Here is a 22,439-nt window from a genome sequence, read left to right on the forward strand (position 1 = left end):
ACAGAATCTATATAGAGTTGAGTACTATCCATGGTTTCAGACATCCACTAAGCTCTTAGAATGAATTCCTGAGAATAAAAGAGGGCTGCTGTATTTCCATACAACATGAAAAGCTATGAGGGACCCCAGATGGGGTGAACAGATGGAGGACTAATTGATTTACACTGTGTGATCAGGAAATAGCTCAGTAAAGAAGGAAAGTGTCCATTTTGGGTGAGGGGTTCATAACCATGGAAGTATGCAGTTTCATGGTCCTAGAGGCTGTAGGTGCAGACCAGGTTTCAGCGCTGCTGATGGTTCCTTTCCATCACCCTGATGGAAATCTGTCCTGACCGTCATCTTTGTGTTCATTATATCATTGCCACTATCATTAGCCCCATCATCACATGATTACCGCCACCTTTAGCATCATTATCACCACACCGCCACCACCGTTATCTCCATCCTGATCCATGAAACACAACCCAGCCCCGCTTTATGGTTTAAATGACAATGCATCTATGCAGGCCTTGCGCTTTGTGCGGTGTGCTAGGAACGGTAACTGCGGCTGGAGCATTGCTCATTATCAAGAGCGCGCAGAGGCAGGGCGGGAGGCATGGGGACCAGAAGGCCCGTCTGGCTCTCTCACTGCTGCTCACCTCCTCCTCAGGCATCGCCCTCAGTGCACTGCCCATGTACCTCAACGAGATCTCACCCAAGGAGATCCGCGGCGCCCTGGGCCAGATGACCGCCATCTTCATCTGCACTGGCGTGTTTGCTGGGCAGCTGCTGGGCCTGCCTGAGCTGTTGGGAAAGGTAAGCGTGGCACCCTGGCCAGCCATGTCTGCTCTCTCCTCGCTGTTACCATCCTGGCGGGAGTCCTTCCCGCAGAGTTCATCCCCACCTACATGATTCCTGAGGGTCGAGCCGTTCCCTCATTGGTAAGGCTGTTGGGAGTCATGCGAGGAATACAGACGTTTTCAAACTATGGTTAACAACTCAATGGATGTTCACTTAGCCATCCTCTCTTCCTTGCAAACCATATAAACAGATTTGGTTGGTTGCCTTTTTACTAGAATCATGCCACACCCCTTGTTCAGATTTCAGAGGGCATCCTTGCCCTCACTCGTGAGTCTTTCTTCCCCCTAAATAAATGATCACCACACATTTTCTGATTTGGCTTGATGTTTGGGGAACAGGAAGGCCAGAATTAGAATCTAAGCATAGTAGTACACTTTCTGTGTGGCCTGGGGAAAAGTGGCTACTCATCCACGTGGGAACAAGGGGAGGAATCCGGGAGGGCTTCCCAGAAGCAGCATCTAAATCAGACCCTCCGAGGTGAGCAGGAGTCAGGCAGTGGATGGTGGGGGTTGGGCAATAGGACATCCTAAGAAAGGGAATAAAAATAATAATTAAGTAATCGATAACAAAGGCCTGAAGACGGAGTGGAGCCCTCTGGGGGGGCCTGAGGGGGTTGGAGGTCAGGAGATGGTGAACATGAAGAGGGTGAAGAATGGCACAAGGCCAAGGCTACCTCCTGGGCTTGGGGCAGAAGAAGTTACTGATAGAAGTTATTGCTGCCTGCAGGCTGTTTCTTCCTGCATTGGTCAGTTGTTTAATCACATGATAAAAATACCTGAGTAAAACAGCTTAGAGGAAAGATGTGTGCTTCTGGGGTTTCAGTCCAGGACTGGCTGTCTACCTTGCTGTGGTAAGGGCTGTGGTAAGGGGGAAGATCATGGAAGGACAGGCATGCTGGGGGCAGGGGGGACTTCTTACCTCATGGCTGCCAGGAAGTGGAGAGACAGAGCAAGAGACAGAGCAAGTGGACATGGAGCCAGGACGAGGTATCTTCCAAACACAGGCCCAGGGATATTCCTACAGGTAGCCCTAGCTTCTGGTCCTCATCACTTCCCAAAAATCCCATCAATGTATAAATCCATCAGCAGGTTGATCATTGATTATACCAGAGCCCTTAGGATCCCATCAGTTCCCAAGCCTCCTTTGAATATGGCTTTCAGAGCACATGAGTCTTTGAAGGGACATTTTGTATCCAAACAACAATATTTCCCCAAGCTTTAGATTTTCTAGATCACCTTGGCCCTGGCTTGGAAGGCGTGTTCATAGCCCAGTTACTGTTTTGTTTTTGTTTTCCAAATTCACACTCTGGGAAGGTGACCATTGGACTATTTTCTCCAGGAAGGACATCACATGAAGTCTTTGCTTTCCTCTCTTTGGAGATACACAGTGTTCCAGCCAAGTGAGAGCTGCAGTTATTTCACTGGGGGTCAGGACTTCCTCTTCTCTAATCATTTATTTTCATTTACCTTCAAAGACAGAGATAACGGAGCTGGGGGGGAAGAAAGTTGTAAAGCTCTGCTTCCGTGCAGGCAGGCCCTTTGAGGTGCAGCTGAAGGGAATGGTGAGAAGGTGGCAATGTGTGAGGCCAGGCCAGAGAGGGGCCAGGAGTGGGTATTCAGGGTGGGTCGTGAATTTCCTCGGGCCCATCACAAAACAAGGTGCTGCTGGAATGTTTATGTGACATTTGGTGCTTCCAAATGTTTTTTTTTTTTTGTTTTGTTTTTGTTTTTTGTCGGTCGTGGGGCTTGAACTCTGGGCCTGGGCGCTGTCCCTCAGCTCTTCAGCTCAAGGCGAGCGCTCTACCACTTGAGCTACATCGCCACTTCCGGTTTTCTGGTGGTTTATTGGAGATAGAAGTCTCACGGTCTCTCCTGCCCAGGATCCTGCCCGGGCTGGCTTTGAACCGCGATCCTCAGATCTCAGCCTCCTGAGTAGCTAGGATTACAGGCGTGAGCCACCAGCGCCCGGCTCCAAATGTTTTAAAAAGCATATTGTTTCATGATTTCTCTTGCAAAGATGAAGAAAGAAGGAACTTAGATGAAAATCGTGGGCTGAAGTATGAAGAGACATGGGAACAATATGAGCCATGAGTGAGCGGCTTCCTGTCATGGTGGGGGGGGGCGGGGAAGAGGGCATCTGTTCCCAATGAGTTTTTACCACTACCTTTGCTCAGACTGCTTCAAATTTGCAATCTTCCTGCCTCCATCTCTCAAATAATCTGGGATTATAGTTATGTGCCCCTAGGTCCAACAAACCTTCACTTTTTTTTTGGTCGGTTGTGGGACTTGAACTCTGGGCCTGGGCACTGTCCCTCAGCTCTTCAGCTCAAGGCCAGCACTCTACCACTTGAGATACAGTGCCGCTTTCGGCTTTTTCTGCATATGTGGTGCTGAGGAACCGAACCCAGGGCCTTGTGCATGCAAGGCAAGCGCTCTACCACTGAGCCACCTTCCCAGCCCCAACCTTCACATTCCCAACACCACTTCAGAGGACAGTTTCCCTTAAATGACACTTACTTAGGATGCTGAGTTTTCTCCTTTAGACAATGTAGGATCTTTACAGAGGGCAGGAAAAGTCCTGCTGGCTTGCTGTGGCATCTGTATTGCTAATAGAATCTCTCCCATGGGAAGGGCCCTGGTTTGAGGGCACGTGCTGGGCCCGGTGTCTGGAAGCTGCAGTACCTGCTTCCTTCAGTGACCTCACAGCTATTGCAAAACCCAGCAGGCAGGACAGGACCGCCCCCTAACTCCCTGTGGAGGAATATGCTGGAAGTATAGACTCCCCTCCCCACCTGCCAAATCCCTGAAATGCAGAAGACACGGACAGTTGCAAGCCCATCGTTCATCCATGTGCAGCCAACCTTGGCTTTACAAAACAGTCAACAGCTTGTTTGCAAGAATTGAAGGTGGGGGAAGGGGAGGAAAACTAAACACATCAAACCTCTCCCTTACCTCTATCTGTAGTTCTCTGGGTTCCCTAGGATGAGGCTTGGACGTGCATGTGACTGGGTGGCACGTGTCAAGCTCCTGTGACCCAGCTCCCTCCTCCCTCAGTAAGTTGGCAACGCAGGTGGAGATTGTGAACAAGGCTTCTCAGCCCCATTCCAGGCTCTGGACTGAGGCGGGTTCCTCACAGTGCTCATTTCTGTCAGACTCCCTTGACTCATTTCCCAAGCACTCGGACGGTGGAAGGCGCTGCCCCCACCCTCCATCCCATGCCTGGAGATCACAGCATCCGCTTCCGCCCTTGCTTCCTGGGGCCTCCTTCCTCCATCTCCTCTGACAGTTCCACCCTTCAAGGCCCAGAGAGAAGGGCCCTCCCTTCCTTTAATGCTTTCTCACCTATTGGACACAAGAATTCACTGTGCCTGCCTCAGTCTCCCCCAAACGAGATTCTTCTTCTAGATTTGCTTTGTTCTGCACCCTGCTCAAGTGGTCTTCTGCAGCCTGTCTTTCCCAGGCCTAAGGCCAGGGGGTTCCATCTTTCTATTGTCATAGGTCTGACTGCAGATCTACAATCCTGAGCCGACCCTAAGGGGAGGGAAGTCACACAATCCTCTTGACTTTGGACTTAGGATGAGGAGCCTGGCTGGACTTTTCTAGGAGAGCTCAATAGAACCCTCCCCATCCCCCACCACCAGGCTCCCCTGCAGTGCTTGAGTCACCTGAGTACTCAGGGTGCCTTGGTTCCAATGAGCCACCTGCCCCGACTTCCAGTTTACCATCAGCCAGAGAGGCTGTGGCATTGTTGAAGCTCTGCCTGCTGGCATTTCTGACAATGTCTACTGCTGGGTGGTGATTTGAGCCCGGGGCTGGGGGCACTTGAGCCCCATGGTCAGCCCAGCTGGTGTCTCCTCTACAGACCAGGAAGGTTGAAGAGCAAGAAAGATAAATTTAATAGTTCTTGAAGTCATGTCAACTGGAATTTTAAAGAAAGTCTTTGAAGCTTGTCTGAACTTTGCTGTCCTATTTCCAAGACAGCCTCTGGGAAAATGACTAGCTAGCTCTTCTTTGAGTGGGTGGCCTGTAGCCAGGGCTGTGCTGAAGGGCCAGTGCTGAGGGCAGTCACGGAGTCACGGAGGACTGTGGGACCAGCAGCCCTCTGCAAGCTCAGCCCAGCCCTACCCACCGCACCTCCTCGAGGCCACGCTCTCTCTGCGAAATAATGGTTCCAAGTCCGTGTGTCAGGGCTCATGTGTGTCAGGGCTCATGTCTGTTATAATCCCAGGTAGATTGGAAGATGGCCATCCAAGGACAGGCTGGGCAAAGAGTTGGTGAGATCCTACCTTGAAGAGCTGGCCCAGGGTCATGATGTTATCTTACCCCAGCCACAAGAGCGTCTTCGATAGGAGGACTGCAGTCCAAGGCTGGGCCCGGGCACAAATATGAGGTTTTATCTGAAAAATAAGTAAAACTAGAGCCAGGCACTGGCGACTCACACCTGCAAACCGAGCTACACAGGAAGGTGAGAGCTGAACGTGGTACAGTACCAGAGCGTACAGAGCGTACGTGGTACCGTTTGCGACCCTTGAGAAAAAGAAAAAGAGCTCAGGGACATCACCCAGGCCTGTGTTCAAGTTCCAACACACACACACACGCACGCACACGCACACACACACGCACGCACCACACACAAACTAATGAAAGACTGGGGACATGATTCAAGTAGGGTGTCCCGAGCTCACCATCATAAATAAATAAGTACTGCTTCTGGAGTACCCTGAGTGCACTGCTCATGTGCCGCACCACCTGTCTGTGTCCCAGGACCCAGACACATCCAGGCTCAGGGTCCAGCCAAGATGATACTTTGGTGTCACCCCCTCTTTGATTTTCCTGATGTCCTGCGCAGATCACTTGGCTCCTCCGACCTTCAGTCTTGAAGAGCAGAATGGTCGTTGTGAGCCTTTGTTGCATATGGTGGAGGGGAAGAGGAAGCGGGCTGAGTGGGAAGGCAGAAATGTGCGAAGTGTTTGCCCTACATAAACATAGCTGGACCTAACAGTACTGTAGATTCCTTTGCTTTAAACATTGTTCGCTGACGTCTTACCACAGCAGTCAAAATCTTAGCATCCTTATACCACTATCCCTCTCTTCCCCTTCCTCTCTCTCACCCCTACATTTATGGTACAATTTTTGTTTATTCACTGGTTAACCTCTACATTAGTATTATTGACACACTCTCCTTGACCTCAGCCCCCGCCCCCTGACAGCATGCATTCCAGGTTCCTGGTGTTCATGTTGTTAAACAGTAAGCTAGTTGTTTAAAAGAGTTAGAACATTAGACTCCTGTATGAAGCACTCCTTGTGGGCTTACGTGTGTGTGTGTGTTTGTGTGTGTGTGTGTGTGTGTGTGTGTGTGTGTGAGAGAGTGTGTGTGTGTGTGTGTGTGTGTGTGTGTGTGTGTGTGTGTGTGTGTGCCAGTCCTAGGACTTGAAATAATGGCCTGGGTGATGTCCCTGAGCTGCTTTTGCCCAAGGGTAGCACTCTACCAGTTGAGCCACAGCTTCTCTGTCAGATTTTTCTGAGTAGTTTATTGGAGATCAACTTTTTTTGCCTGTGCTGGCTTTGAACCATGATCCTCTGATCTCAGCCTCCTGAGTAGCTAGGATTATAGGCTTGAGCCATAGTGCCTGGTTTAAGTTTCATTTAGTAAATCTAAGAAACTTTCATACCTCCTCTTTTCATCGAGAATAATGGAAAACACTTTTTTTCCCTTTTTGGTCGGTCATGGGCCTGAACTCTGGGCCTGGGCGCTGTCCCTCAGTTCTTCAGCTCAAAGCTAGCACTCTATCACTTGAGCCACAGCGCCACTTCCAGCTTTTTCTGCTTATGTGGTGCTGAGGAATCAAACCCAGGGCCTCATGCATGCAAGGCAAGCACTCTACCACTGAGCCACCTTCCCAGCCCCTGAAAAACACATTTTTAAAAATTGATGTTTCAAGCCAGGTGCCAGAGGCTCACACCTGTCATCCTAGCTACTCGGGACGCTGAGATCTGAGGGTTGCAGTTCAAAGTCAGCCTGGGCAGGAAAGTCCATGAGACTCTTATCTCCAATTAGCCACCAGAAAACCAGAAGTGGTGCTATGGTTCAAATGGTAGAGCACTCACTTTGAGCTGAAGAGCTCAGGGACAGTGCTCAGACCCAGAGTTCAAGCCCCATGACTGACAAAAAAAAAGATTTTTTTTAAGCCAGGCCCAGTAGCTCACACCTGTAATCCTGTTATTCAGGAGGCTAGGTAAGATCTAAGGATCTCAGTTCAAAGTCAGCCTGGGCAGGAAAGTCCATGAGACTCTTATCTCCAATAACTTACTCAGAAAAGCCAGAAGTGGCATTATGGCTCAAGTGGTAGAGTGCTAGCCTTGAGCAAAAGAGGCTCAGGGCAACACCAAGGCCCAGAGTTTAAGCCCCAGTACTGGGAAAAAGAAAAAAAAAAGATTTTTCACATCCTTTATTTTCCTATAAAGACATGCATAGTTTTCAGATCAAAAGGACAAACACCCAAAATCCTAAATGTCATTCTCAAAAACAAAGTTCTCCTAGTCCATAATTAACACCTCAACATTTACTTTAAAATTCTTTATTTGTGGGACTTGCCAAATTGGGCCAAAGTAGCATTTTGCTTTCAGGTATGTGTGTTTCTCTCAATAAGGTGTGTGGCTTTGAGACTGATAAAGGATGTTTCTTTTTAAAAAAAGAAAAGAAAAGGAGAAAAAGAAGAAGGAAGGGAGGAAGGAAGAAAGGAAGGAAAGAAGGGAGGAAGGGCAGGAATGAAGTCAAATATTCTATGGGAAATTACAATAATGCTACATTAGAGAATAGTATTTGTAGTACTGTAAACTGCCTGCTCTTTAATGAGCTATCATATCAGAAAGCTCTAGCATTGAAAAACAGTGTTGCTTCAAGAGCTTACCTCCATGCTGCCAAGTAGCTTATCTACTCAGCCTTATCCAATGTGCATTGAGCCCACAAACACATGTGTGCACCTGGCATAGGCCAGGCACTGAGCAGATACACGAAGGAGCAAGGTAAAGATGGCTCTTGGGGGCGTATTCTACAGGGTAGCTAGGCCCAGGAAGGACCCACTGCTAACCAGGGTTAGGTGTGCTTTGGTGGAGCTTTGTACTATCTTGTGATGTCATCTGGGGAAGGAATTGCTGAAATCTGAAGGGTGAGTTGATGGATATCCTGTGGAAAGGGCAGCTGCCCCGGGTCCTCTGTAGACAAGCGTTGAGGGAACAGCATCATGGATCGATGTGGAAGATTCAGGAAAGCTCACGGCTTGTCAGGGCAGGGTAGGTGTCCAGCAGGTGTCTGCTGGCATCCTGAGCAAGAGCCGGGAGGAGAGTTTGATAATCAAGGCCAAGAGGTTTTTGACTTTATCTCCAAGATAAAGTCAAAATCACCTTCTAGAAAGGTCACTCTGAGGGTGTGAGGAGAAAGGAAAGGTTGGCAGAAAGATTTGTGCACAGCTCTTGGCCACTACGAGAACCTAGAAAAAAAATGCAGGGAGAAGCGCCATCATGTGAGGGTCATGAGGAGAAAAGTGGAGAGGTGCCTGCGAGAAAGAGGCAGGGAATGGAAGCCGTGGGATCTCATCAGGACAGTGCACGAGAGAAAGACGGGGCTGGAGGGGACCCAGAGGTCTCTGGAGTGGGTGCTCAGTCTGTGGCACTGTCCTCGGCTGTGGTGGAGAAGGCATGTGTGAGCCAGGATGGAAGAACAACACCATGCTCAGATTGAGAATCTGTGGGTTCTCCGTGGAGCACCCACCAGGCATCTGGGAGGAGGCATGACTCGTGGACTTTGATCAGGACCATGGAGAGAGCATGAATGTACAGCACAGCATGAATGAATGTGCAGAGGAGGAAGACAGCATGGGCTTATAGCCAAGGAGCAGCATGGGGGCAGTGGATAGATATGATTCAGAGAAAGCTTCGTGTCTAAACTGGCCATAGAATTCTTCCTGATGGGCTGGGAAGGTGGCTCAGTGGTAGAGTGCTCGCCTTGCATGCTTGAGGCCCTGGGTTCGATTCCTCAGCACCACATAAGCAGAAAAAAAGCCAGAAGTGGCGCTGTGGCTCAAGTGGTAGAGTGCTCGCCTTGAGCTGAAGAGCTGAGGGACAGCGCCCAGGCCCAGAGTTCAGGCCCCACGATCAGACACCCCCCCCCCAAAAAAAAAATAAAGAATTCTTCCTGAACAGGTGATCCAGCAGCACCTAGTGGGTGGCATAAGATGGTGACTCTACCTAGATAGAATGTGATCAGATACTGGAGGGACTCTGTGGGACTCTGTTAAACCCACTGGCAAAGTTCTCTGCTGTCTCTGAGCTTTTATAAGGAAACGCACAATGGCCCAACAGAAGGTCTGAAACCTGACTGAAGTATGGCCAACACAGCTTCTTTTACCAAGGTACAGGCAGGGGCAGCTGTTTGGAACCATGGGGCCATTGAGGTATTGTAGGCAAGTAGGGTCCCAGGGAAGCAGTATTTATGGAAAGGACTTAAGGCTCCCATATCCTGGGAGAAATATGACCCAGAAATCTATTTCAAATGAAAAAGGTAATAAGTTATTTGCAAGATCATTCACTTTTTTTATTGAGAGTTAAAAATAGCCAACTATCCACATCTTTCCTGTATGGTAGACTATCAGGGGAAGGACCCTCGCCCCAAAGCACAGACAGATTTCCTTATAGCATGTGGCTCTCACCAGCCCAGGAAAGACACTCCACAGCACCTGACAGGCTGCTGCCGCCTCCTCCTCTTCTTTCTCCTCTTCCTTGATCTCCTGTTTCTGTAAACTCTCTGAAAAGACCTAGAGCCTTCCCTCTACAAATAAGAAACAGCCTCGGTAATGACCAGTGTGAGAAAGCCTCTTTCCTCTCCATTCATTCTCCCAAGACACATTTGGAACAGTAGTTATATGCCTGTACCATCCCTGCCCATCTGTAACAGGAAGTGCTGATTCCCTGGAACCAGTGCTCAGGGGAACTTTGGGGGTCACTGGGAATTCTTGGGCTTGAGAAAGATGCAAGGAAGCCAACACCAAGGCACTGGTGGCTCATGCCTGCAATCCTAGCCATGTGGGAGTTTGAGAGTATCATGGTTTCAGACCAGCCCAGGGAAAAAAGCAAGGCTTCATGATGTGTGTTTGCCATCCCGGCTACAGTAAAAAGTGTAAATAGGAGGATCATAGTCCAAGCCTGCCTAAGGGGAAAACGGCACATTATCTCAAAAATAACCAGAGCAAGGGGACTGGAGGCATGACACAAGAGGTAGAATGACTGCCTATGAGGTTTGAGGATCTGAGTTGAAACCAATATTTTCAGAAAAAAAGTCAAATCCAGTTCACCTGGACACTGAATTACACATGGAAACTCCCTCTACCCTTGCTCCTTCCCTCTGCTTCTCTGCCCCAGGTTTGCCCTCTCTCCATCATTGGGCTCATGCTAAGCTGGGAGGCCTTCTGCAGAGATGAAGCCACTTGGGCTCTTGGCCCAGCCCCAGGCACCATGCCAAGGGTCACCTGCTTCATGCTCATCTCCTCCTCCCCACAGGAGAGCACCTGGCCATACCTGTTTGGAGTGATCGTTGTCCCTGCTGTGGTGCAGATGGCAGTCCTGCCCTTCCTCCCTGAGAGCCCTCGCTACCTCCTCTTGGAGAAGCATGATGAGACGGGAGCTGTGAAAGGTAGGGGCCTTGGCCTGCTGTGAGTGGGATTCTTGTTGCAAGGCAGTGTGCAGAGACCTAGGCCAGTGGACACAGGAAGTGGCACCATCTTGATTCCTTCCTGCAGGTACTGTGCTGGACACCATAGGACCGCCCTTTCTTGTTTAACTTTCTGAATGGCCCTGCTGTAGCAGCACAGGGGAGACACCCAAGGAGTCTGGAAATGTTGAGTGAGACGGGACAAGACCCAGCTCTCTTCACTCTCCACTCTTCGGATGGCCCAAACTTGGGTTTCCTAATGGGTTAGGTACATTGTGGCTCTCATAGATCTTTTTCTTTCTTTTCCAACTGTCCCTGCCTTTGCATTTATAAGTGAGGTCAGAGAAAGATGCAGGCACAGAATGAACAGCAGCAAGGCATAGGTAGAAGCCTCCCCTAACAGAGGGGAGTCTGGGAATGGCCCCAGTTGGCTTTCCTTCCATGTCCAAATGTTGGGGTGCAGTGACAGATTCAAGAAAATGGCTTTCACAATCAGAGGCATTACACAGAGCCCCAAATGGACCAACCAAATTTGCCCAGAAGTAGACAGTATGGAATGAGACACCCAGTTGTTTTCCTGTATAAATTGAGACCCGGTTGGCAGCATAGTGGTCATGTAAGAGGACTTGAATAAATGTGCTACCATCTGACCTCGTGGCTCCATAGGCTGGCTGGCTTTGACGCAACAGAGATTCATTTTGTACGTGAAGGAATCCATCAGCTGGATGTCCACAGCCAAGTTCCATATGTGTAGTGTCCTGGGAGGGTTCATCTCTGGACCACAGATGGAGCCTTCTTGTGTCACGTAGAGAAAGTTCTCCCTTAAAAAGCACTATTTTGTCTCCAGGCAGGGTAGCATAGGCTTTTAATCTCATCTACTATGACATTAGAGATGGAAAGATCAAGGTTCAAGGCCAGCCCAGAGTGTTAACCAAGGTCATTTCAATGACCTTGATGGTCTTGATGGAGAACCTCACAGAGCATGTAATATAGAAAGAGATGGAAACAAGCCTGTGAGCCGAACGTACTTGGTATTCAGCCAGCAATCCAACCACTAGAGCGAGGAATTTGATAGGTGGAACTGCAGCCAGTGAATTTCCATCTTCTCTAGTGTTATCCACTTGTTCTGGCAAAATAATGAGAAGAGGTTACCTTCATATATTTTAGCAAGCAAGACCCACTGAATCTCTTCAGTTGGAAGATTTTTAAACAAAAATATTTTTCAAACGTGGGGGGGGGGGGAGGTGTGGGTGTGGGTGTGTATGCCAGTACTTAGGACTTGAACTTAGGGTCTGAGCACTGTCCCTTACCTTTTTAATCAAGGATGGTGCTCTACCACTTGAGCCATATCTCCACTTCCAGCTTTTAGCTGGTTGATTGGAGATAAATCTCTCAGTTTTGTCTGCCTGGGCTGATTTTGAACCTTAATTCTTAGATCTCAGTATCCTGAGTACTTAGGACTACAGCCATAAGTCACCTAGCACCTAGCTTTTCTCAAACCCTTTACAAGTGGCATTGTTTAATGTGAAGATATCATAGCTTTGATATAGTGACCTAGGTAATTGAGTTGAGCTACCAAACCATACGATGGTAGAAACATTTCCAAATAGTCCCTTTTCCTGGCATGGCTTCTCCTGAAATGTTCCTGGTTTCTCAGTTTCTATTTAAAAATGGCATCTTTATATTGAGGAAATGATTGATTACACCTTAATCTTTAAAAAATCCCTGCTAGCCCAGCTGGTGGTGGCTCATGCCTATAATCCTACTCAGGAGGCTGAGATCTGAGGATTGTGGTTCAAAGCCAGCCCAGGGAAGGAAAGTCATGAGACTCTTATCTCTAATAAACTACTAAAAAGCCAAAAGTGGAGCTGTTGCTTAAGTGTGAGAGCTCTATCCTTGAGCAGCAAAGCACAGGGACAGCACCCAGTTCCTGAGGTTAGGCCCCAGGACACGCGCACATACGCACACATCCCTGCTAGACCCTATCAATGGCCACAGAGGATAGCAGCAGGCCTGTACCTAGCTAGAGAAGAGGTGACACTTCCCATTGCAGTCTGTGCTGCTGCAGTTACTGAAATTCACAGTTCTGTGGTCACAGGCTTCTTTGGAATCCCTAAAATGAATACCCGTATATTTCTTAGAATTATTTCAATTGAAACCAAACACTACCATCCCCAGATTCACTAACTAGTAAGTTGCTAAAAGCAAAGGAGGACTAAAAGCTCTCTGCCTGCTCCTCCACGTAGCTCCTCAGCACTCTCTCCTCATATGGACTGTACAAAGACTTGAGGGTTAGTCTAGAATAAAATGCTATAAAAACTGTGCCTAGGACCCCACTATTTCCTCTCTACCCCTTCTTCCAACCGTGCTTAAGATCCATAGTTCTAGGCAATGCCCTAAAGCGTATTGACTTCTCCCTCTCCAATCCCAATCGTAGTTAAAAATAAATGCCTCCACAAAGCCTATTTTTAGAAGTGCCGAGTCCTACACTGTGCATAAGAATGGAGTCCCATTCTCCTGTTGGTACAGATCCCAAAGGTCCATGTGGCCCGTGACCAAGTGCGGATGCTGTCGTAATGAAGTGCCGCAAACTGGTGGCTCAGGGAGCAGAACTGGGCCCCCGGTAGCTCTGGAGACCAGAAGTCTGAGATGGAGGTCCTGCGTGGCCCTGCTTGCTCTCCCAGCTGGTGGCAATGGCCGCTCCTGGGCTCAAGGTCCTCGCTGGATTTGGCTCCAGCACTCTAGCCTCTGCCCCCATCAGCACACCGTGTCTCCTCTGTGAGGCACTGCATCCCTTCTCTTCCTCCAAGAGTCAGGGGATCAAGGCCGCTGTCATCCAGCATGACCTCATCTCAACTGGAATCTCCATTACCCGTGAGGACTTGCCAAAGAAGGCCACACGCACAGGTGCCAGGAGTTAGGACTTTAACCCATCTTTATGGGGATACGATTCAATCCATAACATCACAGCCCCTCTCCCAACCAAACAGAAAAGGCCATCAACACCTCCTGCTGCAAACCTTACTTCATTTAGAGTACTCATTGCTCACTGACAGTCAACACTCTACTAATGGTGTCATGGATGCCGACATTTAATACTTTAAACAGTCCCAATGCTATTTTGTCCATGCTACAGATGCGGAAACTGAGGCACAGAAACACACTAGATGGAAGAGCTGGGATTTAAAGCCAGGCAGTGTGGTCCTGAGTCAGCCTTGGAGCCTCCAATTCCTCCTGAGTTACACACTCAGGCCGCAGGTGCAAGTTTGCTCGGCAGGTGTTAAATCACTAAGTTGTTAGCAGCCTTCCTTGGGTTTGCAGAAGGGCGGAAGGGGACGTGGGAGGCTGCAGGGGTGATTCACCAAGGTCCTACCTCGGACTAGCAGCAGAATTGGAACCCAGCCCTGTCTCCTGGGCCTGTCTACTTTTCTTGCCTCTCGCCACCCCATGTTTTTGCTGCAGGGGTGGGGAGAGGGGGGATGGGAGGCTTTTCAGGGCGATTGAGGTCCTGAGGTGAACTATCGCCAGCTTCCAGTTCTCTGTGAGTCTGAGAGGAAGTGCACAACTTCTGGTCACCACTTCCTCCAGCTGAAGCACTTCCGGGCTGAGAGTCTGACTGGCCAAGAAGGTGTAGCTCGCCAAGCACTGGTGGCTCACACCTGTCATTCTAGCCACTCAGGAGGCTGAGAGCTGAGGACTGTGGTTCAAAGCCAGTCCTGACAAGAAAGAACATGGGGCTATTATCTCCAATGAACCACCAGAAAACCAGAAGTGGTGCTGTAGTTCAAAGTGAGCCTTCGGCAGAAAAGCTCAGGGACAGTGCCCAGGCCCTAAGTTCAAGCCCCAGGACTGATGGGGGAAAAAGAACCTGTGTCTGTCTTTATTCCTCTTGTGGGCATGAAGACAATGGGCTCAGCCATCTGTGACAATGACAGCAAGCAACTTGAGGGGACCGAATTCTGTGTCCCCAGGTTGCTGTGCTTCAGTCTCAGCCCCAAGAGGAGCACCCAGAGATGAGTCTCTGAGGAGGTAACAGGGTTGTGGCCCTGGAGCTTAACGAAAACACACCGCAGCTCTGCCACTGCTGAAGGCAGCTGCTGCAAGCCAGGGCGTGTTTCCCCTCTCCACGTGACTTCAGCCAGCGCCTCCAGACAGTGCAGAACGGATGCCTGCCGCCCAACCACACCCTGCTGTCCGCTGTCACGGCAGCCAGCACTGACGAAGGCACCTCCATTCTACCTCCCAGTCACAATCTATGTCTCCATCTCTAAACCCAGAACTCTGGTCAGCCAGCATCTCCCAGACGGGTCCCTTGAAGGCTCGTACATGGTGCTGCCCATGAGGCCCAACTTAGCACAAGTCACCTAAGCTAACGTTCTTCTGTCCTGCGTTTTGAGGTGATGGCCTGGGCCTTCTTAGAAGCAAAGTAGATCTTCAGGGAAAGCGGATAGGCTACACCCAACCAACGCAGGTGCCCGCTGAGTGTTTCCCAGTGCTAAGTCCACATCTGCTAAGTCCCTTTGGCCATGTGAGGTGTCCTGTTCTAGGGACTAGGCATGGATTTTTTTGTGTTTTGGAGGGTCACTATTTTATGTGTTGAGTTTGGCTAAGAGCTTCCTGGCAATCCATGTGAAAAGGGAAAGAAATGCTATCAATGTTCTTCTTGTTCAATCATGGGAAACATGTACATCAAGAAGGGAAGAGACATATATTACTGTCTCCACACTTTAGAATTCTTTTATATGTTGCATTTGGAATTTCGGAGACATGTTAGACAGAAGATGATGCAGTGCACGGTGCAGAAATATTACACATTTTGGTTCCTTCTCTTTTTCATCTTTAATTAGCCTCAGGAAAAGTATTAAATCCCAGCTTTCAATGAGACCCTGGAAGCAGTGTTCAATGCCATGCTGGATAGAGCACTGCAAAGCCTTGATGAGCTTGCTTTTTGAAAAATCTGGAGTGAATTTCACAGCTTTACCTTTTTTTTTTTCCTGCTTAAGAAGAGCAATTTCACACCCCCCACGGTGCTGAGCCTTGTCATTACAGAGGCTGCCCACTGTGCATGGCCTGACCTGACCACTGAACTATCTGGAACACCCCCCACCCCCACCCTGCTTCCCTTGGGCAGACTATCAGAGCGCTGAATATTTAAATCTTTGCTCTAAGTGCATGCCCCTGTGAGCCGATTATTATGTCAGCCCACCTTCCAGCCTTCCTCTGCAGAAGTGGACACAGTTAAGATCTTGAGGAAACGGTGTTTCCCTGCAGCTGGAACTTTATGGCGTTCAGCCTGGAGATGGCACAAATCACCCTCCCCCGTTTGAGCCCAGGAAAGCTGAGCTTGTGGAGAGTCTTGACTTGAGGCGTACACATTCCAGGGCAGAGCTGGAGGCTCATTTTAGAAGACCCCTTGGAAAGGTCTTGAAGGCCATTAACTCAGAACTCCTTCTGGTGATAGTTGACTCCAGAGTGTGCTGCCAAGCAGCCACGGGCACCCTCTCCACCCCTCCCCTGCGGGTGAGCCCCGGGGAAGGCAACCAGGACACGCCCGATGAATGCACATAATGGGAGCAGTTGCCGCGGGACCAGCTCCAAGCCAGGGGTTCATGAACAGTATTTGACACGGCATAACTGTCACCAGAACCAGGGAGGTTTCTAGAAATTTGTTCTGTTTTGTGGTGCCCATCCTGGTGCTTGAACTCAGGACCTGGGTGCTGTCCCAGAGCTTTCATGCTCAAGGCTAGCAATTTACCAGTTGAACCACAGTTCTCCTTTTGGGTTTTGTTTTGCTTTGCTTTGCTTTGCTTTGGGTTTTGGTGGTTCATTGGAGGTAAGAGTCTCACAGACTGTCCAGTCCAGGTTACCTTTGTGACAAGTTGATCCTCTGGCTGTGCCAACTCTCTTTTAATTGCATCATATGTTCTTAGAACCTAAGGCGAGTTTGGGATTCCCAGAGATACAATCTCCTTCACTGACATGGGGGAAACATGTTTAAACATCTCCAGGCTGGGAGAGATAGGGGAGAAGGATGGAAGGGGTGGATCAAGATGCATTGTGCTCATCAACTATCAGGTTGAATCGAAACCTCCTTGTACAACTATTTAAAAGGCAATAAGATAAGCTGGGTGAAGGTGCTCATTCCTGTAATCCTAGTGACTTAGGAGGCTCAGATCTGAGGATCACAGTTCAAAGCCAGCTCAAATAGGAAAGTTCACAAGACTCTTATCTCCAACTCACCACCAGAAAATCAGAAGTGGAGCTGGCTGGGGCTCAAGTGGTAGAACACCAACCTTGAGAAAGAAAAAAAAAAGCCCCATGACCTACAAAGAAGAGGAGAAAGAAGAGGAAGAAGAGGAGGAGGAGGAAGAGGAAGAAGAAGAAAAAGAAGAAGAAGAAAAAAAAAGGAGAAGGAATAAATACAAAGTAAATAAATACCTGCATTCAATAATACCAGAAAGATCACATCTTATACATAAAATAGGATCAGGAAAACTTGGTTGAATGAAAAAAAAACTGTTTAGGGCAAAAAAGCCCTTTGTTAAGATATATTTTCCTTTAACGAGGTCTCCTAGTCCAGGGAGGAGTTTATCCAGATGATTTTCTTCTTGCGGTTGGTTCAGAACTCCAGGCAAGTCATTCGTGCGAGGTTAAAAGCACAGTGAGCCTCAGGGAAATGAGAGAAGTCAAGCCGCCGATTAAAACAGTACTTCTTCTCTCCTCTCTCCTCCCTCCCTCTCTCTCCTTCCCTCCCCTCTCCCCTGCTCCCGAATCTACTATGTTTCTTTCCACCCTAGCGCTCATCGCAGCTGTCCTTGAATTCTCTTGTTCTTAGCTCTCATTTTCTTGGCCCCTGGCTCTTGGGTCCTATGCCTCAATGTCACCAAGTTAGCCCACCTCCCGATGACCTCAGCAGCCATAGAATCTGGAACCATTACAAGAGACACGCAGGACACGGCCACGCATCCCACCCCGTCCCTGTCCCCCACGCATGAACCCCGATCCACACTCCTTCCCATGGGGTAATCCAGGGACGGCTTCTCTCCCTGCGGTGCGTCTCTCTGGGCCTCTGTTTCTCCCAGTTTAAACCTGGCAGTGGGCGTGCGTGGAGGGTGGAACCCGTCCCCTCGGGGCAGCGTGCGTGGCGCTCCAGCCCGTGCGCTCTGCGTCCGTCCGCAGCGTTCCAGACGTTCCTGGGGAAGGCAGATGTGTCTCGGGAGGTGGACGAGGCCCTGGCCGAGAGCCGTGTGCAGAGGAACCTCCGCCTGGTGCCGGTCCTGGAGCTGCTGCGGGCCCCCGCCGTCCGCTGGCAGATCATCACCGTGGGCGTCACCATGGCCTGCTATCAGCTCTGTGGCCTCAACGCGGTGAGTGACGGGCGGCTGGGGGCTTGCGCTCGGCCGCTGCTCTGCCCACCTCTGTGGAGGCCGGGCCCAGCAGTGGCCCCTGCGCAGACGAGTCATTTGGGCTAAGCTCTGGCTTCAACTTGTTGCAACTTGGGCTCGAGTCAAGCACGGGTTCCATAGTGTCTTGGGATCTGGGTGCACGTCTCACTGTCAGGCTCCGGACCCTCTGTGCCCAGAAGGCACGATCTCCCGGGCCAGGAGTGCAGTGCTTGTCATCTCGCTGCTTCTGGGATTCCCCTGGGGTCTGAGTCACTCATCCAAGATGGGGTACACACAGCAGGCCGGCCACTCGCCAAGATGGGGCCTGGAGGGGACCCTTACACACACACACACACTCACACACACACGCATGTGCACACACACACACGCACACACACACACACATACACACACACCCGAGGGCAGTGTCAGCTCCGTGGGAGCATGGCTGAGCCCAGAGGAGGGCAGATGGGCAGCCATCAGTGGCCTTCACAGCCGGGGTGGCACAGCTCTGTGATTCTGTGAGGTGAGCAGGAGCCCCGTGCCCACCCAGGCCAGCAGGGTGTGTTTGGGGGTGTGGAGGGAAGGGGAGGGGCAGTGACAAGGAAGGGGGTCCTCTGGGAGTTGCACACAGGTGCGCTCTGCTTTAGTTCAACACCACCGCTCTCTCTTCTCCAAAATGCCACGGTGACTTGAGACCATAGGGCCCCTTGTTCTGCTTTCTCTTGGCCTGGGGAAGTCAGCAGAATACTGAATGCCAGGGCCACGTCCTGCTGGTTTCTCCTCCAGACAGAGCCGGGGGAGGGAAGGAGCCAGACCGTTTCCCACGCTCTGGGACGGGAGAGAGAAGCTGCCATTTCGGGAAGCTCGCACTTGGCATCTTAAAGGACATTCTGCTTTTTGTAAGGCATTTAGACAGAGCTGGGACTCCTCCACTCCTCTGGGAGCCCTGGCCGCATACCCAGACCCGCGCATACCCAGACCCGCGCATGCCCAGACCCGCGCATACCCAGACCCGCGCATACCCAGACCCGCGCATACCCAGACCCGCACATACCCAGACCCGCGCATACCCAGACCCGTGTAGCCCGGTGAGCTCCTCCCGGGCGGGGCTGCAGCCACAGAGGCGCAGACTCTGCTGGGAAAACCCACCTCACCAGCGGTGCAGCGGTGCAGGCTCAGCTTGGCTGGTCTCAGCTTCGGGTTGGCTGTTCTCTGCCCTGCCATCCCCATCCCACCGCCTGGCGCCAGGTAGCCGTCTGCAGCATCGGCAAAACCATATACATATATTTGCCACGGCATGTGGACCACACACAAAGACTCTTTTTTTTCTTTTTTGCCAGTCCCAGGGCTTGAACTCAGAGCCTGGGCACTGTCCCTGAGCTTCTTTTGCTCCAGGCTAGCACTGTACCACTTGAGCCACAGGGCTACTCCCTGCTTTTTCTGTGTGTGTGATGCTGAGGAAAAGAACCCAGGGCTTCAAGCATGCTAGGCAAGCACTCTACCACTGAGCCACCTTCCCAGCCTCTCACAAAGACTCTTCAACTTCTGGAATCCCAGAATTCAATCATGAGCCTTCTCTTTGGAAGATCCAGTGTCTCTTTCCAGAACACGGAGGCATTCTGGAATGAAGTCAGCTTTTCTCATAGTGCTACCTCTGTCCTCAGGACTCTGGACTCTGGACTCTAGACATCACAGCCTCCGATCACACCAAAGACAGAGGCTAAGACGAGCTGACCCAAATGAGAGGCTGACACAGCAGGATTGGTGCCCGTCTCACCTGTTTAACCCATGCCCATTAACAGACGCATGGATGCCCAGCAGGAACTCCCTGCAGCAGCTGGTGCTCCATTTCTAAGTGTGCCTGAAACCTCTGTCACTTAAAACCTAACCAGTCAGGGAAGTGCTAACTAGGTGCTAAATCTCCTCCCTTCTCACACATCATGAATAATCGTGCTGGTCACAAGAAGAACATCATAGAAACAAGCGTTCCCTCCAGAAGCAAAGCCGATGTCCACACCAGCCAGCCGCCCCTGTGCCTGACAGGTTGGAACAGCAAGCTCTGATGGTGCGGGCTCGGCTGAGTAACTGCCAGACTGTCGGCATGCCCCGGGGTCCGGGCCAGGCCTCCTCATCTGAATTCACCTATGCCAGCCGGGCAGCTCCCTGCCCGCCCTGCGGCAAACGCGAGTCTGCAAATCCCACCTGTTGACCCTGACTCAAAGCGGGCACAGAATCGTGAGCACCTCACTTAGTTACAGGCACAACACAGGGCGGGCAGGACGGCTCTGCGGTTTTGTTTGAACCTGGGGAGAGGAATGAGTTGTCTGCAGCCACACAGCTAGTCTCCAAGTTCTTACCCAGCAGCCCATGTTCCCCTCAGGGAGGAGGAGGTCTGGCGTCACGTGACACCCCCACAGCCACCTACACAGGAGGGCAGGCTTGCTGTCTCAGAAGGCGGGGAGGAGCTGCTGTGGCCTCATGGAATGCCTCGTGGAGCTGAGGTCTTTATTACTTCTCCCAGATGGACCCAAGTCTGGATAATCAATTACACAATTGTTCCAATCGGGGAGGAGAGGGGAACTTGCTCACTGCCTGCTCCAGCACTGATGAGGTCACTTCCATCCCAAAGCCAGGGGCTCTAGGCCTAGGTAGGCAGACTACGCGCTGCACAAATCTTGGGAATGTCACCACACATCCACCTGATAGGTTTATAAAGACGGTTTCCTAGTGGGAGATAAATGGTAGGACAGGGACCCAGTCTAATTCTCACAAAGCTATCCTGACCCAACGTCACCTAATGCTCCAGCCAACACACCTACCGTCCAGCAGAAAGGAAGGGCAAGAGAACAATCAAAAGGGTGGTGAAAAGCTCTGTTTAAAAAATAATAATAATAATAAAGAGGATTCCTGGCAGCCAAGCAATAGTTCCATACCTCATGGCCACACTTCATGGTGAGGGAGATCAGCTGGGCACAGGAACGTGTGAGGACTGCTCCCGGGGAAGGGTACCCATGGCTCTAGCACTGAATTAGATAGACAAAGGCCTCTCGCTGACCTCCCTCCTGCTCTTTCCCACACTGTAGATCTGGTTCTACACCAACAGCATCTTTGGGAATGCTGGGATCGCTCAGGAGAAGATCCCGTACATCACCCTGAGCACCGGCGGCATCGAGACGCTGGCCTCCATCTTCTCGGTGAGTCACTGGGGGTCTGAAGGCCCCGGGGAGGGGAGGAGGGGGGCGCGGCAGCCTCCCCGTCCGCCGCACGTGATGTCACTCACGGTGACAACGTCATCCACGCACTGCATTTCCCTTCTGCATTAACAACTCCTTTCCAAGACTGGAATTAGACCCAGTTGGATTCGAACCCTGGCTCTCAGGAACCCCTCAGCTGTGTGATACTGATACTCTCTTTGCCTCAGTTTCCCCTTGCATGGATAGTCACGTCTTTGCTCTTATGCTGATAGGTGGTCGGGCCAATAGCTCTAAGTTTATTTGCTCCTCTGTAAAATGGGCGTTCTCATGGCCCCGTCTGCAACTGACAAGAAATAATGACCCCTAAAGATGCTCACAGCCTAAGTCCTGGGAGCTGTGACTGTCACCTGCATGTTTCCTATGACTGCCTTAGTGGATTCAGGATCGTGTGTGTGTGTGTGTGTGTGTGTGTGTGTGCGCGCGCGCGTGCACGTGCACGCCATTACTGACTTGAACTCAAGGCCAGAGCACTCTCCCTCACCTTTTGGCTCAAGGTAAGTGCTCTACCACTTGAGCCACACCTCCACTTCTGACTTTTTGCTAATTCGTTGGAGATAAGAGTCTCGTGGACTTTTGTACCCAAGCTGGCCTTGAACTGAGATCCTCCCATCTCAGCCTCCTGAGTAGCTAGAATCACAGGTGAGAGCTACAGATCTAGCCTCCCCCTTTTTTTTTTGTCCATCGTGGGGTTTGAACTCTGGGCCTGGGCGCTGTCCCTCAGCTCTTCAGCTCAAGGCTAGCATTCTACCACTTGAGCCACAGCGCCACTTCTGGCTTTTTCCACTTATGTGGTGCTGAGGAATTGAGCCCAGGGCCTCATGCACGCAAGGCAAGCGCTCTACCTGAGCCACCTTCCCAGCCCCAGCCCTTTTTCTTTTTTTTTTTTTTAAAGAAGAAAGTGGCTGGAGGTGACCATGCAGACAAGAGAGTGTTCGGGTTCTGTGCCCTCCTGACCTTCACGGACTAGCTCGGTGACCTTGTGCCAGTCTGTCAGCCTCACTGATAGCCATTTTTATCTTAAAGAAAGTGGAGATGATCACAGATCTATCTCAAATGGCTTTGCAAAGATCATGCCACAATGCATCATGCTTAGAATAGATACGTATAAATATTATTATAGGCTGGATTGTGATTCTTGAAAATTAATACTTTCAAATCCTCAGCACCTTAGAATCAGACCTGATGTGCAAATAGAGTCATTGCTGATGTCATTATTTCAGCCAAGATGGAGTTATACTGGAGTTGGTGGGAC

At 50.5% G+C, this 22,439-nt stretch overlaps 1 protein-coding gene across 1 annotated transcript in view; it reads left to right on the forward strand.

Annotated features, from left to right (window-relative positions):
• Slc2a9 (solute carrier family 2 member 9) overlaps nt 1-22,439 on the forward strand; it is a 67,663-nt gene that overhangs the window by 25,884 nt on the left and 19,340 nt on the right. The window contains exons 5-8 of the mRNA XM_070012386.1: nt 650-795; nt 10,395-10,527; nt 17,725-17,912; nt 21,017-21,127. Of these exons, the coding sequence (XP_069868487.1) occupies nt 650-795; nt 10,395-10,527; nt 17,725-17,912; nt 21,017-21,127 (578 nt within the window). The remainder of the gene's footprint in view (nt 1-649; nt 796-10,394; nt 10,528-17,724; nt 17,913-21,016; nt 21,128-22,439) is intronic.

Source organism: Dipodomys merriami, unplaced genomic scaffold (genome assembly GCF_024711535.1).
Source record: "Dipodomys merriami isolate MVZ:Mamm:240054 unplaced genomic scaffold, mDipMer1.0.p SCAF_9, whole genome shotgun sequence".
Classification (NCBI taxonomy): domain Eukaryota; kingdom Metazoa; phylum Chordata; class Mammalia; order Rodentia; family Heteromyidae; genus Dipodomys; species Dipodomys merriami.